The 19,004-nt window shown below is 47.9% G+C and overlaps 1 protein-coding gene across 1 annotated transcript; it reads left to right on the forward strand.

Moving 5' to 3' along the window:
• Nucleotides 1-478: 478 nt before the first annotated feature.
• On the forward strand, nucleotides 479-7,891 carry LOC146200497 (uncharacterized). The gene is made up of 3 exons (XM_084592380.1): nucleotides 479-1,171; nucleotides 1,736-2,430; nucleotides 7,575-7,891. Exons 1-3 carry the CDS (start codon nucleotides 530-532, stop codon nucleotides 7,864-7,866), a joined length of 1,629 nt encoding a protein of 542 aa, XP_084448506.1. The 5' UTR covers nucleotides 479-529; the 3' UTR covers nucleotides 7,867-7,891.
• Nucleotides 7,892-19,004: the final 11,113 nt, after the last annotated feature.

Raw genomic sequence — 19,004 nt, forward strand, 5'->3', positions numbered from 1 at the left:
GGTGGGGTGGGGGGAGGGTAATATCAGCTCGTTTTAGCAGCACCAGCACAGTCCAGTCTTCAGTATGGCAGCGCCTTTCGACCTCATTTTAAGAAGTTCGCAGATACAGTAAGTAGTATTTCCATGAGCGCGACATAAGCTGGGTCCGGTCTCCTTCTCAGGGGAGAGTGCAAAAGCACAAAGGAAAAGCGTAGGAGTTTAGTCAGGCGTTTCGATCCTTCTCAAAACTCATCATTTCTCCAATAATCAACAAGATCGGCATTCTCTACTTCATGTATGCAAGGCTATAGTTCGAAATTGGACTTTGATTACCTGACAAACAAAAAAGTGTATTAGCTCCACTCACAGCCCAGAGCAACACAAGCCTATTTTGACTAGTTCAGCTTACGCCTAAAATATTTTGCCCACGTTCTGCCAAGTTAGGCAATACAAAAATGTACCGTCTTTCCTTCATTCTTATCGCCAGGTGCGAACTTCCCCTCCTCACCTGGCAAGCATATTTCAACGCTTGGTCTGCGACAGAGTCTGAATGGAGCCTCCCGGATGTTCAGCACAGCCTGACTACAACGCAGTGGGACACCTTGAGACACCAGACGCCCTCGTACGTAACGCGAGGAGCTGGTTCAGTGGCTCTCCCATCGACTTCGAACTGGACTGTACAGCGAGAGAGGACCGAGCCTGTCAGATAGTGCACCACTTGCCCGTGTGGAACGAATTCCTCTACTTCCTCCATTACGAGCTCCAGGAGTCTTCGGGCACTACCGGCCAGCTGTCGCTGGTGGACATCGACTACCCACGTCTCTCTCGTCCCAGGGAACAAGATTACGTCACGCGGCAACAAGTGAACTTTTTAATCAACAAGCTGCTCAGAAAGCACCGATGCATCGATACGTTGGACCTGAAGTGCTCCTTTCCTAGCAGAATCCTCCCCTCGTCGGAATACTTTTTCTGCGACGCGCTTCTCATGAACCCGTCGATCAAGACCTTTAAAATGAATTTTCTTGACAACCACAAGCACGAAAACGTTTGCGCTGCGATCGCTTCATGCGTGAAACTTGAACGGCTCGAGCTCGACCGCAGCATCTGCCCTCCTGACGGGCTGTTCCCCGCAATTTGCAGTCTTCTGTGCGCGACCACCGCTCTCACCGTACTCAAGATGCCGGAGCTGCACGTAACGGAACAGGATGCTGACATTTTCTTGACTGCCCTTCAAACAAACTGTACTCTGAAAGAACTCTCATTGTGCGAGTCTTATGCGCCGGTGTCGTTGCTAAACCGGTCTGAGTTCGCTCAATACCTGAAGAACACCACCACTTTAACGACGCTGACTGCCGAAGTCCCGGTGGTCACCGGTTATGACAATGAAAATCGTTGGCCGTGGATTCTGCACGGAATCGCTGAGAACAGGACGATCACGAAAGTTTATTTCCAATATGTGGCCGTAAACAAAGAAAACTTCGAAACTATTGCCAAGATATTCGCACAGAACAGCGTTCTCCGCAGTGTCACCATGATTTTAAGAAGCAATCCAGTGGATTTCCGATTGGCATCAGTGTATAACAACGGCCTGCTTGAGGCGTTGACGCAAAACCAAACTCTGGAAGAGGTGACGCTGTCATCTCACATGTGGCCCGTCAGGCAGTGGGGTCAGTTTTTCGCAGATGTGGCAAGGAAGCAAGCTCTCAGGAAAGCGACTGTAACCGTAGCCCTTGAAAATCGTCACATTCTGCCGCAGCTGTACAGCTTGCTGCTAGAAAGCGGAGCAAGGGCGAAGGCAGCGCTGAACCCAGGATGCTATTTTCTGGGTGGCGAACCCGGCGTGACGGAGTTGTTGGCGTTTTCCCGGGTGTGCGCCTTCAGCGGTCAGTACACCAGGGGCCAGCTTTTTCAAACTTTGGAACAAGCTACCGCGATGGACCACATCGCATATTTGTTCCTGCAGATTTCGGTGGCTGATTTCGACAAGTCGCTATCCACGGCTATCGGAAATTACGTGAAGGCGACTAGAACACTCCAGGAACTCCACGTGTCCACCTCTTTATCTCCGTTGACTAACAACGCTCCACATCATTCCTGGAGCACCATCGTCTCCTCACTTCTGGAAAACAAGGGCATCAAAAAAATCTCCATAAGCGCAACCTACATGGACGACGAAGACATCAAGCGCCTGGCTGACGGAGTCAAAATGAGCCGCGTCATTCTGGGCGCCGAATTTATACACGAAACGCCGCAGAAGTCGTGCCTCTTTTTCCATCGCTTGTCCGCTGACATCACGGACAACTACCGCATTCCGCACGTCAACTACATCTCGCCGACGCAAAGAGACTCACCGGCGTTCAGGGATTGGTACGCTGTGTGGGAAGTGGCACGTCGGAATTCTGACCTCATTAGAAGAGCGGCTGTGTGTGTCAGCGGCGCCCGGTACGACCGGTAAGTATCATAAACCAAGAGCATAAATTATACAGAAACGGCCGTCGACTGCCCCTCAGCACGCAGTCTACGGTGGCAAAGGGGCTGTATTTACATTTCAGTTTCCCCTTACCTCTCACGCACGCTGCCGTAAGTTCGGATAGATAGCCGTATTAAAAACTACTACTAATTTAACTTCAACCGCTTCCTAATTCAGTGCAGCTAGGTTTTGCAATCCCAGCGCACAAGCAGTCTTAAGAGCCCTTTGTAAATTTCTACATCGGCAAGAACAGGGCCAAGGAAAAAAGCCACAAAATGCAGCTTTACGTCAGCTAACTAAATAAAATCTTCCTTAAGGCCCTGTTTCATTAACCTTCTAGCCTGCACACGCGTTGATCTTAGAGGATCTCATGTGTTACAAAGAACTGGAGGCAAGGAGGCGGTTTTGACTACGGCACTGTTCATAATTGCCCACATAAGGTTCAATCTGAAAGCAATCAATTTTATGGGGTATGACTTAAAAATTATTTTGTGAACACCTAATGTCCTACCGCAAAGAGGGTAGCGAGCATGTCAAGATGGACTTGTTGGATAACACGAAGTCAGCACTGGACGGATGAGGTCATCGTACCCACACCTCGGCAAAATCATGAGTGCTCACTCAGGCTCACTCACAAAATTTTGGTCAACCTGCGGGCTCACTCAAACTCAGTCTCACACACGCTCGGGCTCACCGAACTTAAACTAATTTGCAAAGACAACTCCCTCGTACTCACTCCGACTCTCGGCTCACCCAGTGACAACTCGTTACGACTCACGGCTTATCTGGGCTTAATCACTCATATCGACTCAAAGCTCATCTGAACTCATTCATTTCTACTCATGACTCACTTTTACTCACGAATATTTCCACTCACTTGAGATATCTCAACTCATGACTCATCTGCACTTACTCAGAAGACTCACGACTCATATGGGCTCACATTCATTTCAACTTACGATTCAGCTCATTTCGACTCACCTCATTTGGACACTCATTTGGGCTCAAGTTTGTTTCAGGCGACATTTGGACTCAATTGTGGATTCATTGAGCTGAGCATTTTTCTTTTTTTTTTCTTTTGCAGATGGCCTTGACCAAGAATTGTCTTTTACGCAAGAGGCTTTGCTTTTTTGTGACTTGGTTTGGTTGATCTTGTTTTGTTTTGTTTTTTTCGTGTGAGTGAGGCGCCACATGTGATTTTTATTTTGCTTCAAACGCAATCAAGATTTAAATAAAGGCTGTCAGCAGACAAAGAAAAAGTCTGAAAGGGCTTAACTGGGCCTCTACCCACCTTAAGGTGTATATCAATGGCAACGTTCATTTTGTGTCGAATGCACAAAATTACGCCAGGAGGCGCACGCAGAAGGCCTTCCACAGAATTATCTCTCGCGGTCGCCGAGAGACGTAGCGACGTAGCCAAGCCACCACGCTGCAAACGCCCTTTGTCGAAGCAATACCGTAAAATTCAGAGCAAGCGCCCCTCTAACTTCACTGCTAATTTCACATTTCCGCGCCGTTCCGGGAAGCACCCCCCCCCCCCTTCCCCGTTTCCTGCGCGCACCTGCCCGTTCCCTATCCTCGGCTGCATGCAAGAATTTGTTGGCTATGTGCAAGCCCGGACACTTTCCGATGCTACAAAATTTTCCGTATAGTGTAAAACGACATTCGCTATTAATTAAGGGAGTGCCTTCATCAAAACAAGGCGACAAGGTGTGTAACCCCCTAAGGGTTGTGCAGAGAAATCATTGCTGACGGCTGGCGTCGGATGGCCACCGCGAGCGAGACACCTGATGCGCACGACCCAAAGAGCAGATGTCCGCTGTCTAGGCGAGGAAATGAAAAAAAAGAAAAAAAAAAGCATCTAACAAATTTCAACAGCAGGACGAGGGAAAACGTCGGCGACGGACGCCGATCAGTTTGCATAGGCGGCGGCAGCGCAGCGAGAACACATTGCGTAACAGCTCGCTGACGCCTCGACGCACCCTACTAAAATTATCTTAATTACTAATTAGTTAATTGCAAAACAAGAAAAAAAATTGCCTGCGCGCGCCAGATGGCTGGCATCTGTATACAAGTGGTTTCTCTGGCCTATCTCAAAGGTTTTATTTTTTAATCCTTGGCTAAAGTTAGCTTGGGCACCCTGTATATTGTTTAGAAGAGACGACTATCGTAGCGTTGCCTCTGATGTCGTCTAGGCCTGTAACACGTATTTGGATTTGTTTCATCAGGATGTTAAACTGTAGTTGGATTTGTTGCTGAATTGTTGGTAGAACGTATGCATTTTCTGCTGAATTTATTTGTTGACAGAATGCAGCATTGTTTACTTTTAGCTAAGCATCCATTTTACCTCTAGTTTTTCTTTTAGGCGAGCCTCAAATGGAGGGGGGGGGGGGGGGGGTCTCTAGGTCGGCTGAAGTAACGTAGCGTTCGAAGCAGGAGGTAGCTCTGCGCTTAGCGGGAGATCTTTGGGTTTCGGGAGAGTGGATGCGGGCACCTGAAGCGAGGTTGTTGGAAGATGTTGAAAGGTCGGGGTAGGACTTGGGTAAGATAGCAGAGCGGATGTCAAAAGTGGACGCTTTAAGGAAGCGTTTTCTTGTTGTAGTCGATGATACTAGCTTTAACGGCTGTTATCTCTTTGCAAAGGGCTTGCAACTCTTAATAATTAGATTGAGACTGAGAAGAGCGAGCAGCAACGACTCACCAGCTCACCTTATTATTCGTTAAGGAGGACTCGTTGAAAAGGCAGTTTGGAGTCCAAGGATGGGAATTGGGCCAGGAGCGGTCCCGGCCGGAGCGCTGGTATACGAGGAGTAGCGCCGTAATCATTCTTGGTTGAGGGGATGTCAGCCACTTGGTGACGGGAGGTAGGCGACTGTCCGAATTTGTCGCCTAGATCTTGTTTGGTTTGGTTTGTGGGGTTTAACGTCCCAAAGCAACTCAGGCTATGAGAGACGCCGTAGTGGAGGACTCCGGAAATTTCGACCACCTGGGGTTCTTTAACGTGCACTGACATCGCACAGCACACGGGCGCCTTGCTTTTCGCCTCCATCGAAAAGTGGCCGCCGAGGCCGGGATTCGATCTTGTGTTACAATACAACAGGAAGCACTTTGTAGCGGCGCTTGCACTAGGAAGAGCCAGCCAGGTGAGGATCAGATCAAACTACACAAATTGGGGTGCATTAGTAGTCCTGGTTAGGGTCGCGAGCTCGGGACACATCGAGAGCTTGAGAGACGGGCAAACATCCTCAGTGTCCGGTTTTGCGACATTTAAAGCAGACTTCCACCTTGTTCTAGATTTAGCAGCGCACAGCACTGCTGGTGTAGGACACTTGTCGGGAACCTTGACTTCTAGAGAGGCTGATGACAGTAAATTATCTGGCCTAAACGGCGGACGTAAGGCTTGTGGTGTTCAGGATTCTAGGGTATCAAGTAATGACAGCTCCTGGTTCTCATACACACATTGGTTGTGCATGATTCCTCGTATGTATTGACCTGCTGAGGTCAAATAGGCGGCAACTGGGTAGGTTCTCGGACCCGAAGTGATTACCTGGACCTTTGTGTACTTGATAGCATGATCCCGGTTCGAGGTTCTCAAGATCCGGGTATTGTATTGGGTGATGGAGTAAGTCAAATCGAAGCTTCAGATAATGGCTCTGCGAAGAGCGTTCTCGCCCAAGGCGCATAAATCAAGTCCTACGCGAGAGTGAATGATAACTTTAAAGTCTTCAAGAGGGAGCCATAGCAGTGGCGGAGCGCGGCGAGGTAGCTTGCGTAACGTGGAGAGAGACAGCTGTTGAGACGCGTTACGCTGTTCGGACGTGGAACGCAACTACAAACGGCGCTTTGGGATGGACTTTCGACGATAATGAAGCGGCGGACCAGCATTCATAGAAAGGGACAACGCAGGTTCAGTCCAGGGACACATACTCTTCAGGGGTAGATCCTCCTCCTCCACGGTGACAACGTCCACGCTTGACAAAACAGTGGGTCCAAAGACAAAGCGAAGCCCGTCGCCAACGCTGATAGGCTTAGCGAGGCTGGTGCTGGGCTCTGTGGAACCAAGTGCCAACGAAGGTCACAAAAACAGAGTACCGATCCTGAAAATTGGCTGAGCAAGTTCCGGGAACACTCATGAACTGTGAGAGACGCAACAATACTGCGGAAAGTAAAACAGCAACACTCAGGTTTTCGTATTTCACCAATGCAATCTCTGCAGTGCTCTCAAAGCTTTTTTTTGTTTTTGGCGGACGGAAGATGTCGCCATATTATCAGCGGCACGAGCTCCTCAATGCTGTCACGTTCATAAGCCATGACACTGCAGAACCAGGGGTATACACCATTTTGGTCACGCCTCTGGGTCAAGTGATGGCAGGGACTGTTGTAGAGGATGAATCGTCCATCTAATAACATTAAATGGACAGGACACAGTGCAAAGCAACAGGATGCTAGAAAAGTTGACGCGCACGACGCTGATTATCAACCATTAACAAGAGCTAACGTAGCCAGAGGTTTTGAAGAACGCGTGTGGAGGCGTCCTGACAAGAGTGCTCGTACGTGCGCTCTTGACCTTACGTTGGCTGAAGGGACTCTCACTGCGCATCCTAAGAATTCCGTTTTTTCCGAGTCGATAGTTCGCATTGCTGGCTGCAATTTCAGGGTCCCTAGTCTTTAGAGAAGGAAATGCTGTATGCCCTGCTTTAGTAAGGACATCCCATAAACTGACTTCGTGTTCGCCTCTTACGATATTTCAATTTAATCTCAAATAGACAAACAAACTGTGAGAAATCTAAAGTAACATCTCAGTGCCTAATACTGCTGTCATATAGACAGTGACTGACGAGAAAAAAAAGTTAACATGCCATGATCGCTACTACGAAAAAGTACTGGAAAATGTTTCCTTGCTAAGCTAGAAGTTTAAGTGTGGTTCTGGGCTAGTTGATAATTCTTAGTGAGTGCAAAGCGCGCGGAAAACACTGTTTAATAATAATAATAATAATAATAATAATATAATAATATAATATATAATAATAATAATATTTAATAATAATAATAATATAGATATTATACTATACTAAAATATGTTGTGCTTTAATTTTACGTTATATGTTCGCCCTTCTCCTGGCAGGTATTATGCTGCCGCTCTGGAATCCATGGCATGCCACCCTGCATTGCCGGAAGAAGTTGCCCATCTGTGCTCAGTCAACGAAGCCGAGGCAGCAAGGATGATTCGCACAGCATCGGCTCCTCTCCAGCGCATGGAGGAATTCATGCGTCTCTCCGGAGTAGTGCGGAAGCGAGTTGTGTGCCACCGACGTGGAGACGGACGGCTGCAGTTGCAGGACTTGAACGACTACTGCTGGTTGGCACTGAGGCGGTACCTCACTCTACGCGACGTCAAGGACTGTCCTCCCCCATAAAAACTCAAGGCGCGCCGGAAGCACGGAGGCCATTTTCTAAACGAGGGCTTGTTTTAAGTGCTGCACTGGTGTTCTCGAATGCTGTGCTTTGTAGCTTGTACGCCCAAAATACACTCTGAGAGTTGCTTTTTATGCGAAGCGTATTTAGCTGTCGGTCAAAACGCCGCAACCCGCACTGAGAGAAACGGAGTCGGATAAAATACGAACGTGGTTATCGTATCGAAATTGTGACGCAACCAATTTTCGAAAAGCGTTCAGTGTCATACTATTTCTATTTAGCATGGGGTGGCACAGTGGTTAGGGCGCTCGACTACTGTGCCCAAGGATGCGGGACCGAATGCCGGCCGCGGTGGCCGCTTTTCGATGGAGGCGAAAGGCGAGGCGCCCGTGTGCTGTGCAATGTCAGTGCACGTTAAAGAACCCCAGGTGGTCGAAATTTCTGGAGCCCTCCACTACGGCGTCTCTCATAGCCTGCATGAGTTGCTTTGAGACGTTAAACCCCACAAACCAACCAACCGTCACGTTGGAGGCTAGTTTCCAATACGGACTCGACCTAACGACATATATATGTGCCTCTGACAAGTGCAGAGGTCCACAGAGAAGTGAGACAAATGCTGCAGCCTCCTTTCCTCAAAAACCAAATTAAAAATATAAAAGATCAGCCAAAAGTAAAGGTAGTGTTAAAGGCACTTCGCGTGCACTCTTGAGGCGAGGCTTGAGCGCACCTCAATTTTTTTTTTATTTAATTGTGGGTTATAAATTTTGTGCAGTATTTTGGCATTGATATTTATGTATAATATTTGATTACTACAGCATAGGGTCGGTCATTGTAGTTACTAGCCACCTTAGAGTTCGCGGTCCAACATCCTGGTAGGAATACTGTCGCCTACGTCGTAACTGTGGATTGAAGACAGAACGAGAGCCTAATTGTAAATACGCAGTTGGCACTTTTCGTAGCAGGTGATTACGGGTTTTTCTAAAAGCACGTTTGGGGATTTAGAGGTCCATATACATTGGCGTACATTAAATACCAGGCTGGGTGGTACGTAACTGTCCCATTTCAAATGCATTTGAAATGATGTACACACGCCGATCGGCAAAAATCAGATAAAGCAAGGTTTACCTAGCAACCATAGGGTAAGTATGCACACATCAGGAAAAGTCCACACAGAGGCCCATCGCCAAGCTCAATACTCGCGTCTCACCAAAACCTCCACCGGTCGCCATATCCTGGAGACTAGAAATTCGCATCCCAGCGAATGACCTTACTCTCCTTCCCATGCCTCGCACCCTCCACCAAGACCTTCTCATCAAGCTCTCTCTCTCTCTCGTAACATGCACTTCCAGCATCACGAGCAACGCTGCCGAGCCCTAGCAGATGCACTCCACAAATAGTACGGCTCCTAGACGGACGCCGTATGGGTCGATGCCGAACGCACGAATAAGGGCGTGGTAGTGGCCGTCACCAATTCCTCCCTGCCACCTCTTGATACCGTCCCCTTCCCCTCTGTCGCCTATTCGGAGGCAGCAGAGAGCAGTCATCGCCTACGCGCTTGCACACATGGAAGCACGCTATATAATTTCCTATTCTAAAGCCGCGATAGTAAATTTTGCTCACGGTAGAGTTCGTTTCCGCGTTCAGCATACTGAGCTTACCCACCGCCAACCCGCCCCGCAATGTGGAGCTGTGTGAAGAACATGTGATAATTGGATAAAAGACGAAGAAAACCACGTTTGGAGAGAGAAGAAGAGAAAAACGTGGAGGTTGGCTCGAGGAGCGCGAGGCACGAGCAGGGGAGAACAGGCGAGCAGCGGAGCCGATCGGCTGTCCAAGGAGCTCGGAGCGGTGCGTCCTGACCCGGGGATCCAGACCTGGGGCCTGCCGGCCGTAACCTGTCCTGTTCTCCTGTCGTCCACGAAACTCGGAACGGTGGTCGGGTCCGGGAGTGCCGCAGCGCCAGCTCTTCACTGGCACGAGCGTTCGGCGCCGTGCTGAGCCCAGGCACGTCGGGGAGGCCTAACGCATCGGCCGTGGAAAGGCAACTCGAGGCCTCTTGCCTCTACTGGGCCCCGTCCGGTGGCCTAGCCTTCCGCTGGGCTTACCGAGGCCCTACTGCACCGACCCTGCAGAACTCTGACTACCCGGAGCGTTTGCACCGGCTTCACCCAACAACTTGGTGACTTTTTGACAATTTGTGTTTTATCATCGTCCCACTTGCTCGTTCTATTCTCGTCCCGTCCATGTCTGTATATAAAAGTGTTCGTTGTTAGCTTGGTCATTCTGGTCTATTTAGATCGCTGTTTCTGAAAAAAGCCACAGAATAAAGTGGCCAGAAGATCTAAAGAAAAGAACCTCACAATTTTGGCGTCCACGGCAGGACCAGACCGGCCAAGCAGCATTTTCCCGCGGCTAGAGATTGGAGAAAAATGAGTGCACCAGAGTTGCTCGCGGTAGGGGAACGTATAGGTTTGCAGGGAATCGAGTTGCGCGAGTGGGTAGAGAAAGAATTGCAGAAGGCAAGGGAAGACAAAGCTGCCGAACGCGAAGAGAGAGCTGCAGAACGTGAAGCGGCGAAGCAGCGCTTGGAGCAAGAAAACCAGAATTTGCAGCTACGAGTACGACTTGCGGAATTGGGAGAAAACGCCCCTACTGCTGGAAGCGCTGAGCATGGTACAGTACCAGCTCCGTCTTTCCCAATTAGTCCTCATGGATTGATTCCACTGTTTAATGAGGAAAGGGATGATTTGGACGCGTATTTGAAGCGTTTTGAACATGTCGCCATTGGCCAGGGCTGGCCGAAAGAGAAGTGGGCCACGGCTTTGAGTCTGTGCCTCGGCGGAGAAGCTCTCAGAGTCTTTGGACGACTCTCTCCTGAGGACTCAGTCAATTACGATGTAGCGAAACGTGCCTTACTTCGGAGGTTTCGGTTCACGGCTGAGGGCTACAGAGAGAAGTTTCGTGGAAGCAAGCCGCAAGATGGTGAGACAGCTTCCCAGTACATCACAAGGCTGTTAAGTTTTTTTGACCGCTGGGTTGAGATGCGAGGACAAGGTCGCACGTTTGAAATGGTTCGGGACATATGATAGTGGCTGAGCAGTTTTTAAACAGCTGTCACGATCGTTTAGTTCTCTTCTTGCGAGAACGTGATTGTAAAACGGTGGACGAGATTGCTGAGGCCGCCGATCACTTTCTTGAGGCTCAGCGACAGAATAACCTCGCGATTTTTAAAGATAGAGCTGAGCAGAATTCTGCGAAACCGCAGGACGCATCCCCAAACCCAAAGACTAGAATTCGATGCTTCATCTGTGAAGAGATCGGACATAGGACGGCGGATTGCCGTACAAAACCGAAGCCCCCATATTGCAGATTATGTCGCAAATCTGGGCATGAAACCCAGTTGTGTCGGTACGGAAATTCAAATGACCGGGAGACGTCTGCTTGCTACACGTCCCCTCGAGATTTCCGCCCTGGTCGTCAGCTGGGAACAACATGCCTGGAAGTTCGAAGGGACGATTCGGCTCTTAGTCCATCTCAGAGTATTAACAAAATGCCAGTGGAGCATGGAGATGTGTTCGGACAAGCAGTGTCGGTGCTGCGCGACACTGGTTCTAATAGCATCGTGGTGCGTCAGGCTTTGGTGCCCGAGGCTGCATATACCGGTGAGCGAGCATCTTTACGTTTAGTGGATGGTTCTGACATCGAAGCGCCTGAGGCGGAGGTTATTATCAAGTCGCCATACTTCACAGGCAAAGCTATTGCTAGGTGCCTGCCGACGCCATTATACGGCGTAATTATCGGCAACGTTCCGGGTGCAAGCGTCCCATTCGCCGACGCTCCAACAGTCTTGATGGGCCAGAGAAGCATACCTGCCAGTGATGATGGGTCCAGTGCTTCTTTCCAGGTTCTGGCGGCGAAAGTTTCAGGGACTGGTTTGGATGCCACTCAAACCGTACTCCACTTATCTCGGTCTGTTTTTCGCAAGAAACAAGAAGAGGACGCCAGCTTAGGTGTGTGTCGTCGCAAGTTCAAGAAAACCTATCACGGAAAAGGGCAGACGGCCTACACCTTCCATCTAAGTGACGACATTTTGTACCGGACCTATCAACTTTGTCCAGGAAAAACGATTGAACAAGCGGTCGTTCCAAAGGTTTTGCGCCGTCAGGTCCTCGTGCAGGCACATGGGAGTGCACTTGTCGGCCTCCAGGGTGTCAGAAAAACTACCGCAAGAGTGCTTGATGACTTTTACTGGCCAGGGGTGCAAGCTGACATTAAGCGGTTTGTGAGGTCGTGCGATGCATGTCAGAGGACTGTCCCGAAAGGAAACCTGAGGAACGCTCCATTAGGACGCATGTCCATTAACACAAAAAGCTACGAAGAGCGCCAGCCAGTGAATGCCCTACAAACTTCATCCTTCGTAGTTCTTGATAACGTCGAGTCGAAAACTCCGTTGTCAACGTTCAGTGAAGAACCTTGGTCCCAGAGTGGACTGGGGCACCGAGACTCGATACAGAATAGTGAACTGTTGAATCGAGAATGATACGAGAGACAATGTTAATCCCTATGCTGTCTTCCAACGCCGTTGGAGATATATCGTCTTAGAGCATATTTCGTACATAGCTTCTGGAGGTGTCGTCGTGCTGTTCATAGTATGTTTCTAAGAGTTTATTTCTTCTGACAAGTGTTGAGTGAGTGTTAATGTTACTTGTATTAGTACGAATGTTTTTTTTTTATTCTGTGTGCGCGAGTGACTCAGACTCTCAGCAGACAATAGCAATGGTGTGGCCTTTGCGGTGTCGTCGAAGCCACGGCGGACGCTGCTCATGTTTTCAATCGTATCGTGCAATCTTTGTAGACCACCTCGCTGACAAAGCAGGGTGTGCTGTTATTGTCACCACTTCAGATGGCAACAATGAATGAACAGCCAAGCTACTGCTCCCCAATGACCCCAGTTTAAGCCCAAGATGGCGTCTTTCACGGCCGCGAACATGGAGGAAGAAAATCCTCCATGGCCGCGAAGAACTAGTTGGCTTTTGGCTGAAAAACAATCTCTACAGCACTGTTGCAAGCTAATCTTTTGGTCCAAAAAAAAATGAACTTTTGAAATCGACAGTTATACACAATCCCTGAATGAAGTACCAAATGTGCAAGTCCGAAAAAATCGGTCGGTTAGGTTTGTCTGGTTAATTAAAGAAGAAAACAGAAGGGCGCAGTTCTTCCCATGTTGAGCGAAAAGTGATTTCTGCACAGTACACCGTCCTTGCATTACTTCCAACGGGTCTAGTTCAGGCTCCTACCTCGCAATGTTTCGGAATCTTCCAGCTCTGCACGGAAGTGAACTTGAAGGCAGTTGTATGGAGCAACTTGACACAAGGCTTGCCTGCAGCACTGCTGCAGTCATTAAAAGTAGGTTAATAATTGCACCAACAAAATTTTGCCGCAGATTGCGGTAAGGCATGAATCCATATTCCCTTTCTCCCAGAGCTACGCCACCTACACAAGAAACGGATGCTTCCGTTAAGCCGTAGCCCTGGAAGGAAGAGTCAACAATTGGGACACCCATTTGAAATTGGAAGCGTCGCAAGTAGCAGCGTTTTCTGCCACCTTGCTGGCGCTGTCAACATCCCTGTCTGAAAAGGGAAGGTCGGCGGTCGTTGAACAGCTCACGTGCGAACCGTAGGAAGTACGCCTGCAACAGAAAAGGATTAGCACAAGCGACTTGCAACTAAAGCAGAAAAACTGCGATACACAGCACTACCTCGCCGATAGCAGGAGTGGCAGGCACTTTCCATTATCCGAAACAGGGGTGGCCGGTCCAAAGCAGCATGGCCGAAAGCTTCATCTTAAATGATAGCTTGCGAGTTGCTGATCAGATGGATCACGAACCAATGCTGCGCATGTGAATCGATTTTTTTTTTTCTTTTTTCACCTGATGTTGCAAGCAGTGGCATTTTCTTTATCAAAGTCTTCCCCAGAAAACCCACAGTTCTTGGACTTAAGTTTTGCTCTCTTGTGAAATCGCTTTTGACAGTGCATTTCCAAGGGATCGTTTGTAAAGTAAAACTGCGATAAAGATACCGCTACTCTCAATGCAAGCACAAAAAGAAAAGAAAAGAAAACAAACTTCACCGCATGTAGCCACTTCAACGTATGATTCTGCCAATAAGGAATGCATGACCTTCAATGTAAGACGCCGTATGGGGTATCGTCAGAATGGGCCGTATTCTGCAGACAATTCCTGCTTAAGGAAATGGAACATGCTTGGCACTCTTCATAAATGCTCGCACGGCATAAATAGCACCATGCACTACAATTTCTCAGCTCCAGTCACAAGTCCCTTGTGCTAATCTTTTTCGTTGGAGCTGGCCTGCGGAATCTTTGCTCTTTCATCTCGGCTGCTGATGAGGTGAACACGAAGAGCAAGAGCACGTTGGAAGACCAAGAGTGGTGAGCTGGACATCCGGGTGTACCACACGCACCCAAGCTGTACACAGGCAAATCCGCTTGCAGGGCACGCCGCGAAACTAAATTTTGTTTGTTCGTGTGGTCAGTTTTATTTTGGGGGCACTAGTACATTACCTGTGTTGCAAGGTGCCATCGACAATGGCACAGAGGAAGCGCTCGCTTTGAATTTTGATGTGTCGGCCCGATCCACTAAAGCATAATTTGAAAGGCTAGCAGTCTCCAAGAAGGCTCGCATCCCACAACCCATGTGAACAGTCCTCTTTTGTTAGACTATCTAGACCTTCGTTCTCTTTCAAAAAACTTGCAGATAATTTTCCTAATAACCTCGCTATAGTAAACTCTGGTATAGCAAAAACTCTGATATAGTAAAATGAAACTGAAGTCCCGGTTATCTTCCATAAACAACTGTACATTTTTCCCCCTTTATAGTAAAGAAGTTTTTGGTAAAACTTGGTTATAGTAAAGCGCGCCTGGCTGTGGCGACGACTCCCACAATATGACATCGCCGTCCGTTAACTACCTAGGATCGCGAGGCAGATTTTTTATATCTGAGAACAGAATAATAACACCAAGTGTTCCCGTAAGTGGTTTTACCACCCGGCTTAGCAGCAATCAGGAGAAGCCTTCTTTACGGAATCCTTAGAGCCGCGAGGGAAAAGCATGCAGCGCGTAGAAAAAAAAAAAAGAAAAAAAAAAAAAAAGCTGTCTACAAACATGGAGAGGAGGAGGTGCAGTCCGTTAAGAAAGTAAAGGATAGTAAAAATACAGCAATAGGTCACAGCACTGTGCAGCATGAAGCGCGAGGCAAGAAGTGGAGGCAGTAGCGTAACTCCATAGAAGCCTGCGTGTCGACTCTGAGCGAGGCTTTAGTTTCCCAGCGCCCCCTGCGAACTGTGAGGCACAACAGACACGTGACGTTGCTTGTGACGTCACAGTGACGTACTTTTGGCGGGGAATTTGATTCTCTTTTTACTTATGAACGAAAAACAAGGCCAACAACGACGGAGGCAGAACGATGCTCGGATAAGGCAGAAAAATGGACACCGTAACTGTTCAGCCAACTTTACTTGACATGGATTTCTACTGTCAAGTTTTACGTTAACTGAAATGTTACGGCATCTTTAACCACCTTATCATAGCATCGTTCTGCCTCCGTCGTCGTTAGCCGTCTTTCGTCGCGCGTCATGTAAACGCATTCTGGGGCTTTCTTCGGGCACGTTTGTGAACAAGGGCCTTCAAGTGAATTAGGCAAGCACATGGATAAAACCACATGGCTTGAGGCATTTCACTAAGGGCATAAATGAGTGAAGCTGTGCTGCACAGAAAGCCAGGCTTTATTAATCACGATTACTTACATAGACGCTTCACGACAATGAAATCTTTAAGTGTAGGAGAGCGACCACCGCTCATTCGTCACAGTCTTCATGAAATCCTCGTGATAACTAAATGACATGAGCGTAGGTCTCCAAACGAGACGCGGTGAAATTATAAAAGGGTAAAAGATCTTGCTAACAAACAAAGTATACACATCAGCGTCAAAGAACAAAAACAAACGAACGGAATAACTAACGCTAGCGCTAGAACGCCAACCTGTAAGAGCTTAGGTAGGCAATTCAAATTGGGATTACTAGTATTTAGAAGTTAATGCGTCTGAGAAGTGAAAATATCTACGATATAGCTTCGCCCCAATAAATCTCGCCCTGTTCATGATTCCCATATTTTACTCGCGCTTCATTTGCCACTGAACGGAGTCAATGTGAGGTTACAAATTTACAACTTAAGCATTTAACATGTTCATGACAAAGATCCCATTGACAATAGGAACATCACTGTATTAACAGCTAAAGGACGTTCAGCGAACGTTGGTGCGTTAATACGACGCAGTAAGCAAAACACGCAGCAAAGGGAGCGGAGCGGAAGGCTTTGAGCAATGCGACACGCGTCTTGGGGGCAATAAAATCTCACCTTCACCGCTCAATTAAAACATGCAGCGATACGCCGCTCATGCAGACGTGTATCCGTAAAACAAGCCACCACTTTTGCGACGTGCATGGGAGGCCGAGCCGAGCCGCCGAGCTGTGACGCAGCATTGTCCCATCGTCCGGTAATGCGCACATGCAGCGGCGATCAGTTTCTCATCGAGCAGTCTTCGCCTTGCTGTAAAGCTCTACCACAACCAGCAGAATGAAATACGGACTGTTTGTTACAGATAACTCACTCTGTACGCAGCACGCAACGATGAACGTTGAACCGGGGCCGCCGACGCACCCATTCCGCGGATGAAAAACGCTTTGGTCTGAGCCATATCTGAGCTTTGGGCAACTACGCAGCGGATAATAAGTGGCCGAGAGAGGCCGTTAGAAACAAGTTAAAATATTATTAAAAATGTGACACGTTTTTTTCTTACGCAAGAAACAAAAACTGCATTCATTCCCGAGCGCGAATATTATGTTTACTTTCTAGTTCCTTGGAGTTCTGGCAGATCTTATTTTCTGTAAGCTAGTAATTTGCCTCACAGTTCGCAGGAGCCCACAGTTCGCAAGGCGAAGACTGTCTGTGCTCGATGAGAAACTGGTTGCCGCTGCATGTGCGCATTTCCGGACGATGGGACAATGCTGCGTCACAGCTCGGCGGCTCGGCTCGGCCTCCCAAGCACGTCGCAAAAGTGGTGGCTTGTTTTACGGATACACGTCTGAATGAGCGGCGTATCGCTGCATGTTTTAATTGAACGGTGAAGGTGAGATTTTATTGCCCCCAAGACGCGTGCCGCATTGATCTAAGCCTTCCGTTCCGCTCCCTTTGCTGCGTGTTTTGCTTACTGCGTCGTATTACCGCACCAACGTTCTCTGAACGTGCTTTAGCTGTTACTACAGTGATGTTCCTATTGTCAAAGGGATGCTTAGCATGTTAAATGCTTAAGTTGTAAATTTGTAACCTCACATTGACTCCTTTTAGTGGCAAATGAAGCGCGAGTAAAATATGGGAATCATGAACAGGGCGAGATTTATTGGAGCGAAGCTATATCTAGATATTTTCACTTCTCAGACGCATTAACTTCTAAATACTAGCAATCCCAATTTGAATTGCTTACCTAAGCTCTTACAGGTTGGCGTTCTAGCGCTAGCGTTATTCCTTTCGTTAGTTTTTGTTGTTCTTTGACGCTGATATGTACTTTGTTTGTTAGCAAGATCTTTCACCCTTTTATAATCTCACCGCGTCTCGTTTGGAGACCTACGCTCAGGAAATTTTGTTATCACGAGGATTTCATGAAGACCGTGACGAATGAGCGGTGGTCGCTCTCCTACACTTAAAGATTTCATTGTCGTGAAGCGTCTATGTAAGTAATCGTGAATTAATAAAGCCTGGCTTTCTATGCAGCACAGCTTCACTCATTTATGCCCTTAGTGAAATGCCTCAAGCCATGTGGTTCTATCCATGTGCTTGCCGAATTCACTTGAAGGCCCTTGTTCACAAACGTGCCCGAAGAAATAAGCCCCAGAATGCGTTTACATGACGCGCGACGAAAGACTAGGCTGACGACGACGGAGGCAGAACGATGCTATGATAAGGTGGTTAAAGATGCCGTAACATTTCAGTTAACGTAAAACTTGACAGTAGAAATCCATGTCAAGTAAAGTTGGCTGAACAGTTACTGTGTCCATTTTTCTGCCTTATCCGAGCATCGTTCTGCCTCTGTCGTTGTTGGCCTTGTTTTTCGTTCATAAGCAAAAAGACAATCAAATTCCCCGCCAAAAGTATGTTACTGTGACGTCACAAGCAACGTCACGTGTTTGTTGTGCCTCACAGTTCGCAGGGGGCACTGGGAAACTAAAGCCTCGCTCAGAGTCGACACGCAGGCTTCTATGGGAGTTACGCTACCATTTGTTCTTCTACCATGGTGGAAACTACCCACGCCGTCACGCACGTCTACCGAAACCCTCCTCAGCAGCAAGCGTTGTGGCAGAACACCTGTGAAACAATGCAACTGGTTGCCATGGTAACGGCACATAAGCAGTAGGCTGACAGGCTATGTGAAATGTGCTTCTATAAATCTCGATATAATGGAGTTGGCAAAAAGTTTACTTCTTTATATTGAAATCTCTGAACATCAAAATTTGTCATCTAGCATGCAGAAACCCTCGAGAAAATTTCAGGCAATTCAGAAGGAAAGACTTCAATTGCGGTGGAATTGGACATTATATTCATGATGGGGTGAACGTATATTTTTGGTTTGATCATAACGGCAGCCCAGCTGAAAATTGAGTTCCCAATCATGTCGATTCAGCAGCTCGTTCTGCCACATCCACCCCTGCAGCTGAGTGGAAGCAAGAGATAAGGCCACTGGGTGCATGCCATGCCGGCATTTCCACTTCACGACAGCGAAAAACTGTACCCTCTATTACACATGAACTGAAACCTATTTCAGAATATCGTCAGAGAGAGACCCTTTAATGGAAAACAGAAAATATAGCCAGCATTTAGATTTCACTGGCGTGCATTCAGTGTAAGAAAGATTGGTGAGGAGATTAAAAGAAATGAAGGGGATGATAAAGTGCGGCCATTAAATGCGTTGTAAGGTGCATCGTGGAGTAATGGTACAAAATGAAATGATAGAATGCATAGTCCGATAAATGTGCTTTTAGAGTTCACAGCGTGAAAAATTCCTGAGGGTAAC

Source organism: Amblyomma maculatum, chromosome 2, assembly GCF_055883805.1.
Source record: "Amblyomma maculatum isolate TAMU_Amacu chromosome 2, ASM5588380v1, whole genome shotgun sequence".
Taxonomy (NCBI): Eukaryota; Metazoa; Arthropoda; class Arachnida; order Ixodida; family Ixodidae; genus Amblyomma; species Amblyomma maculatum.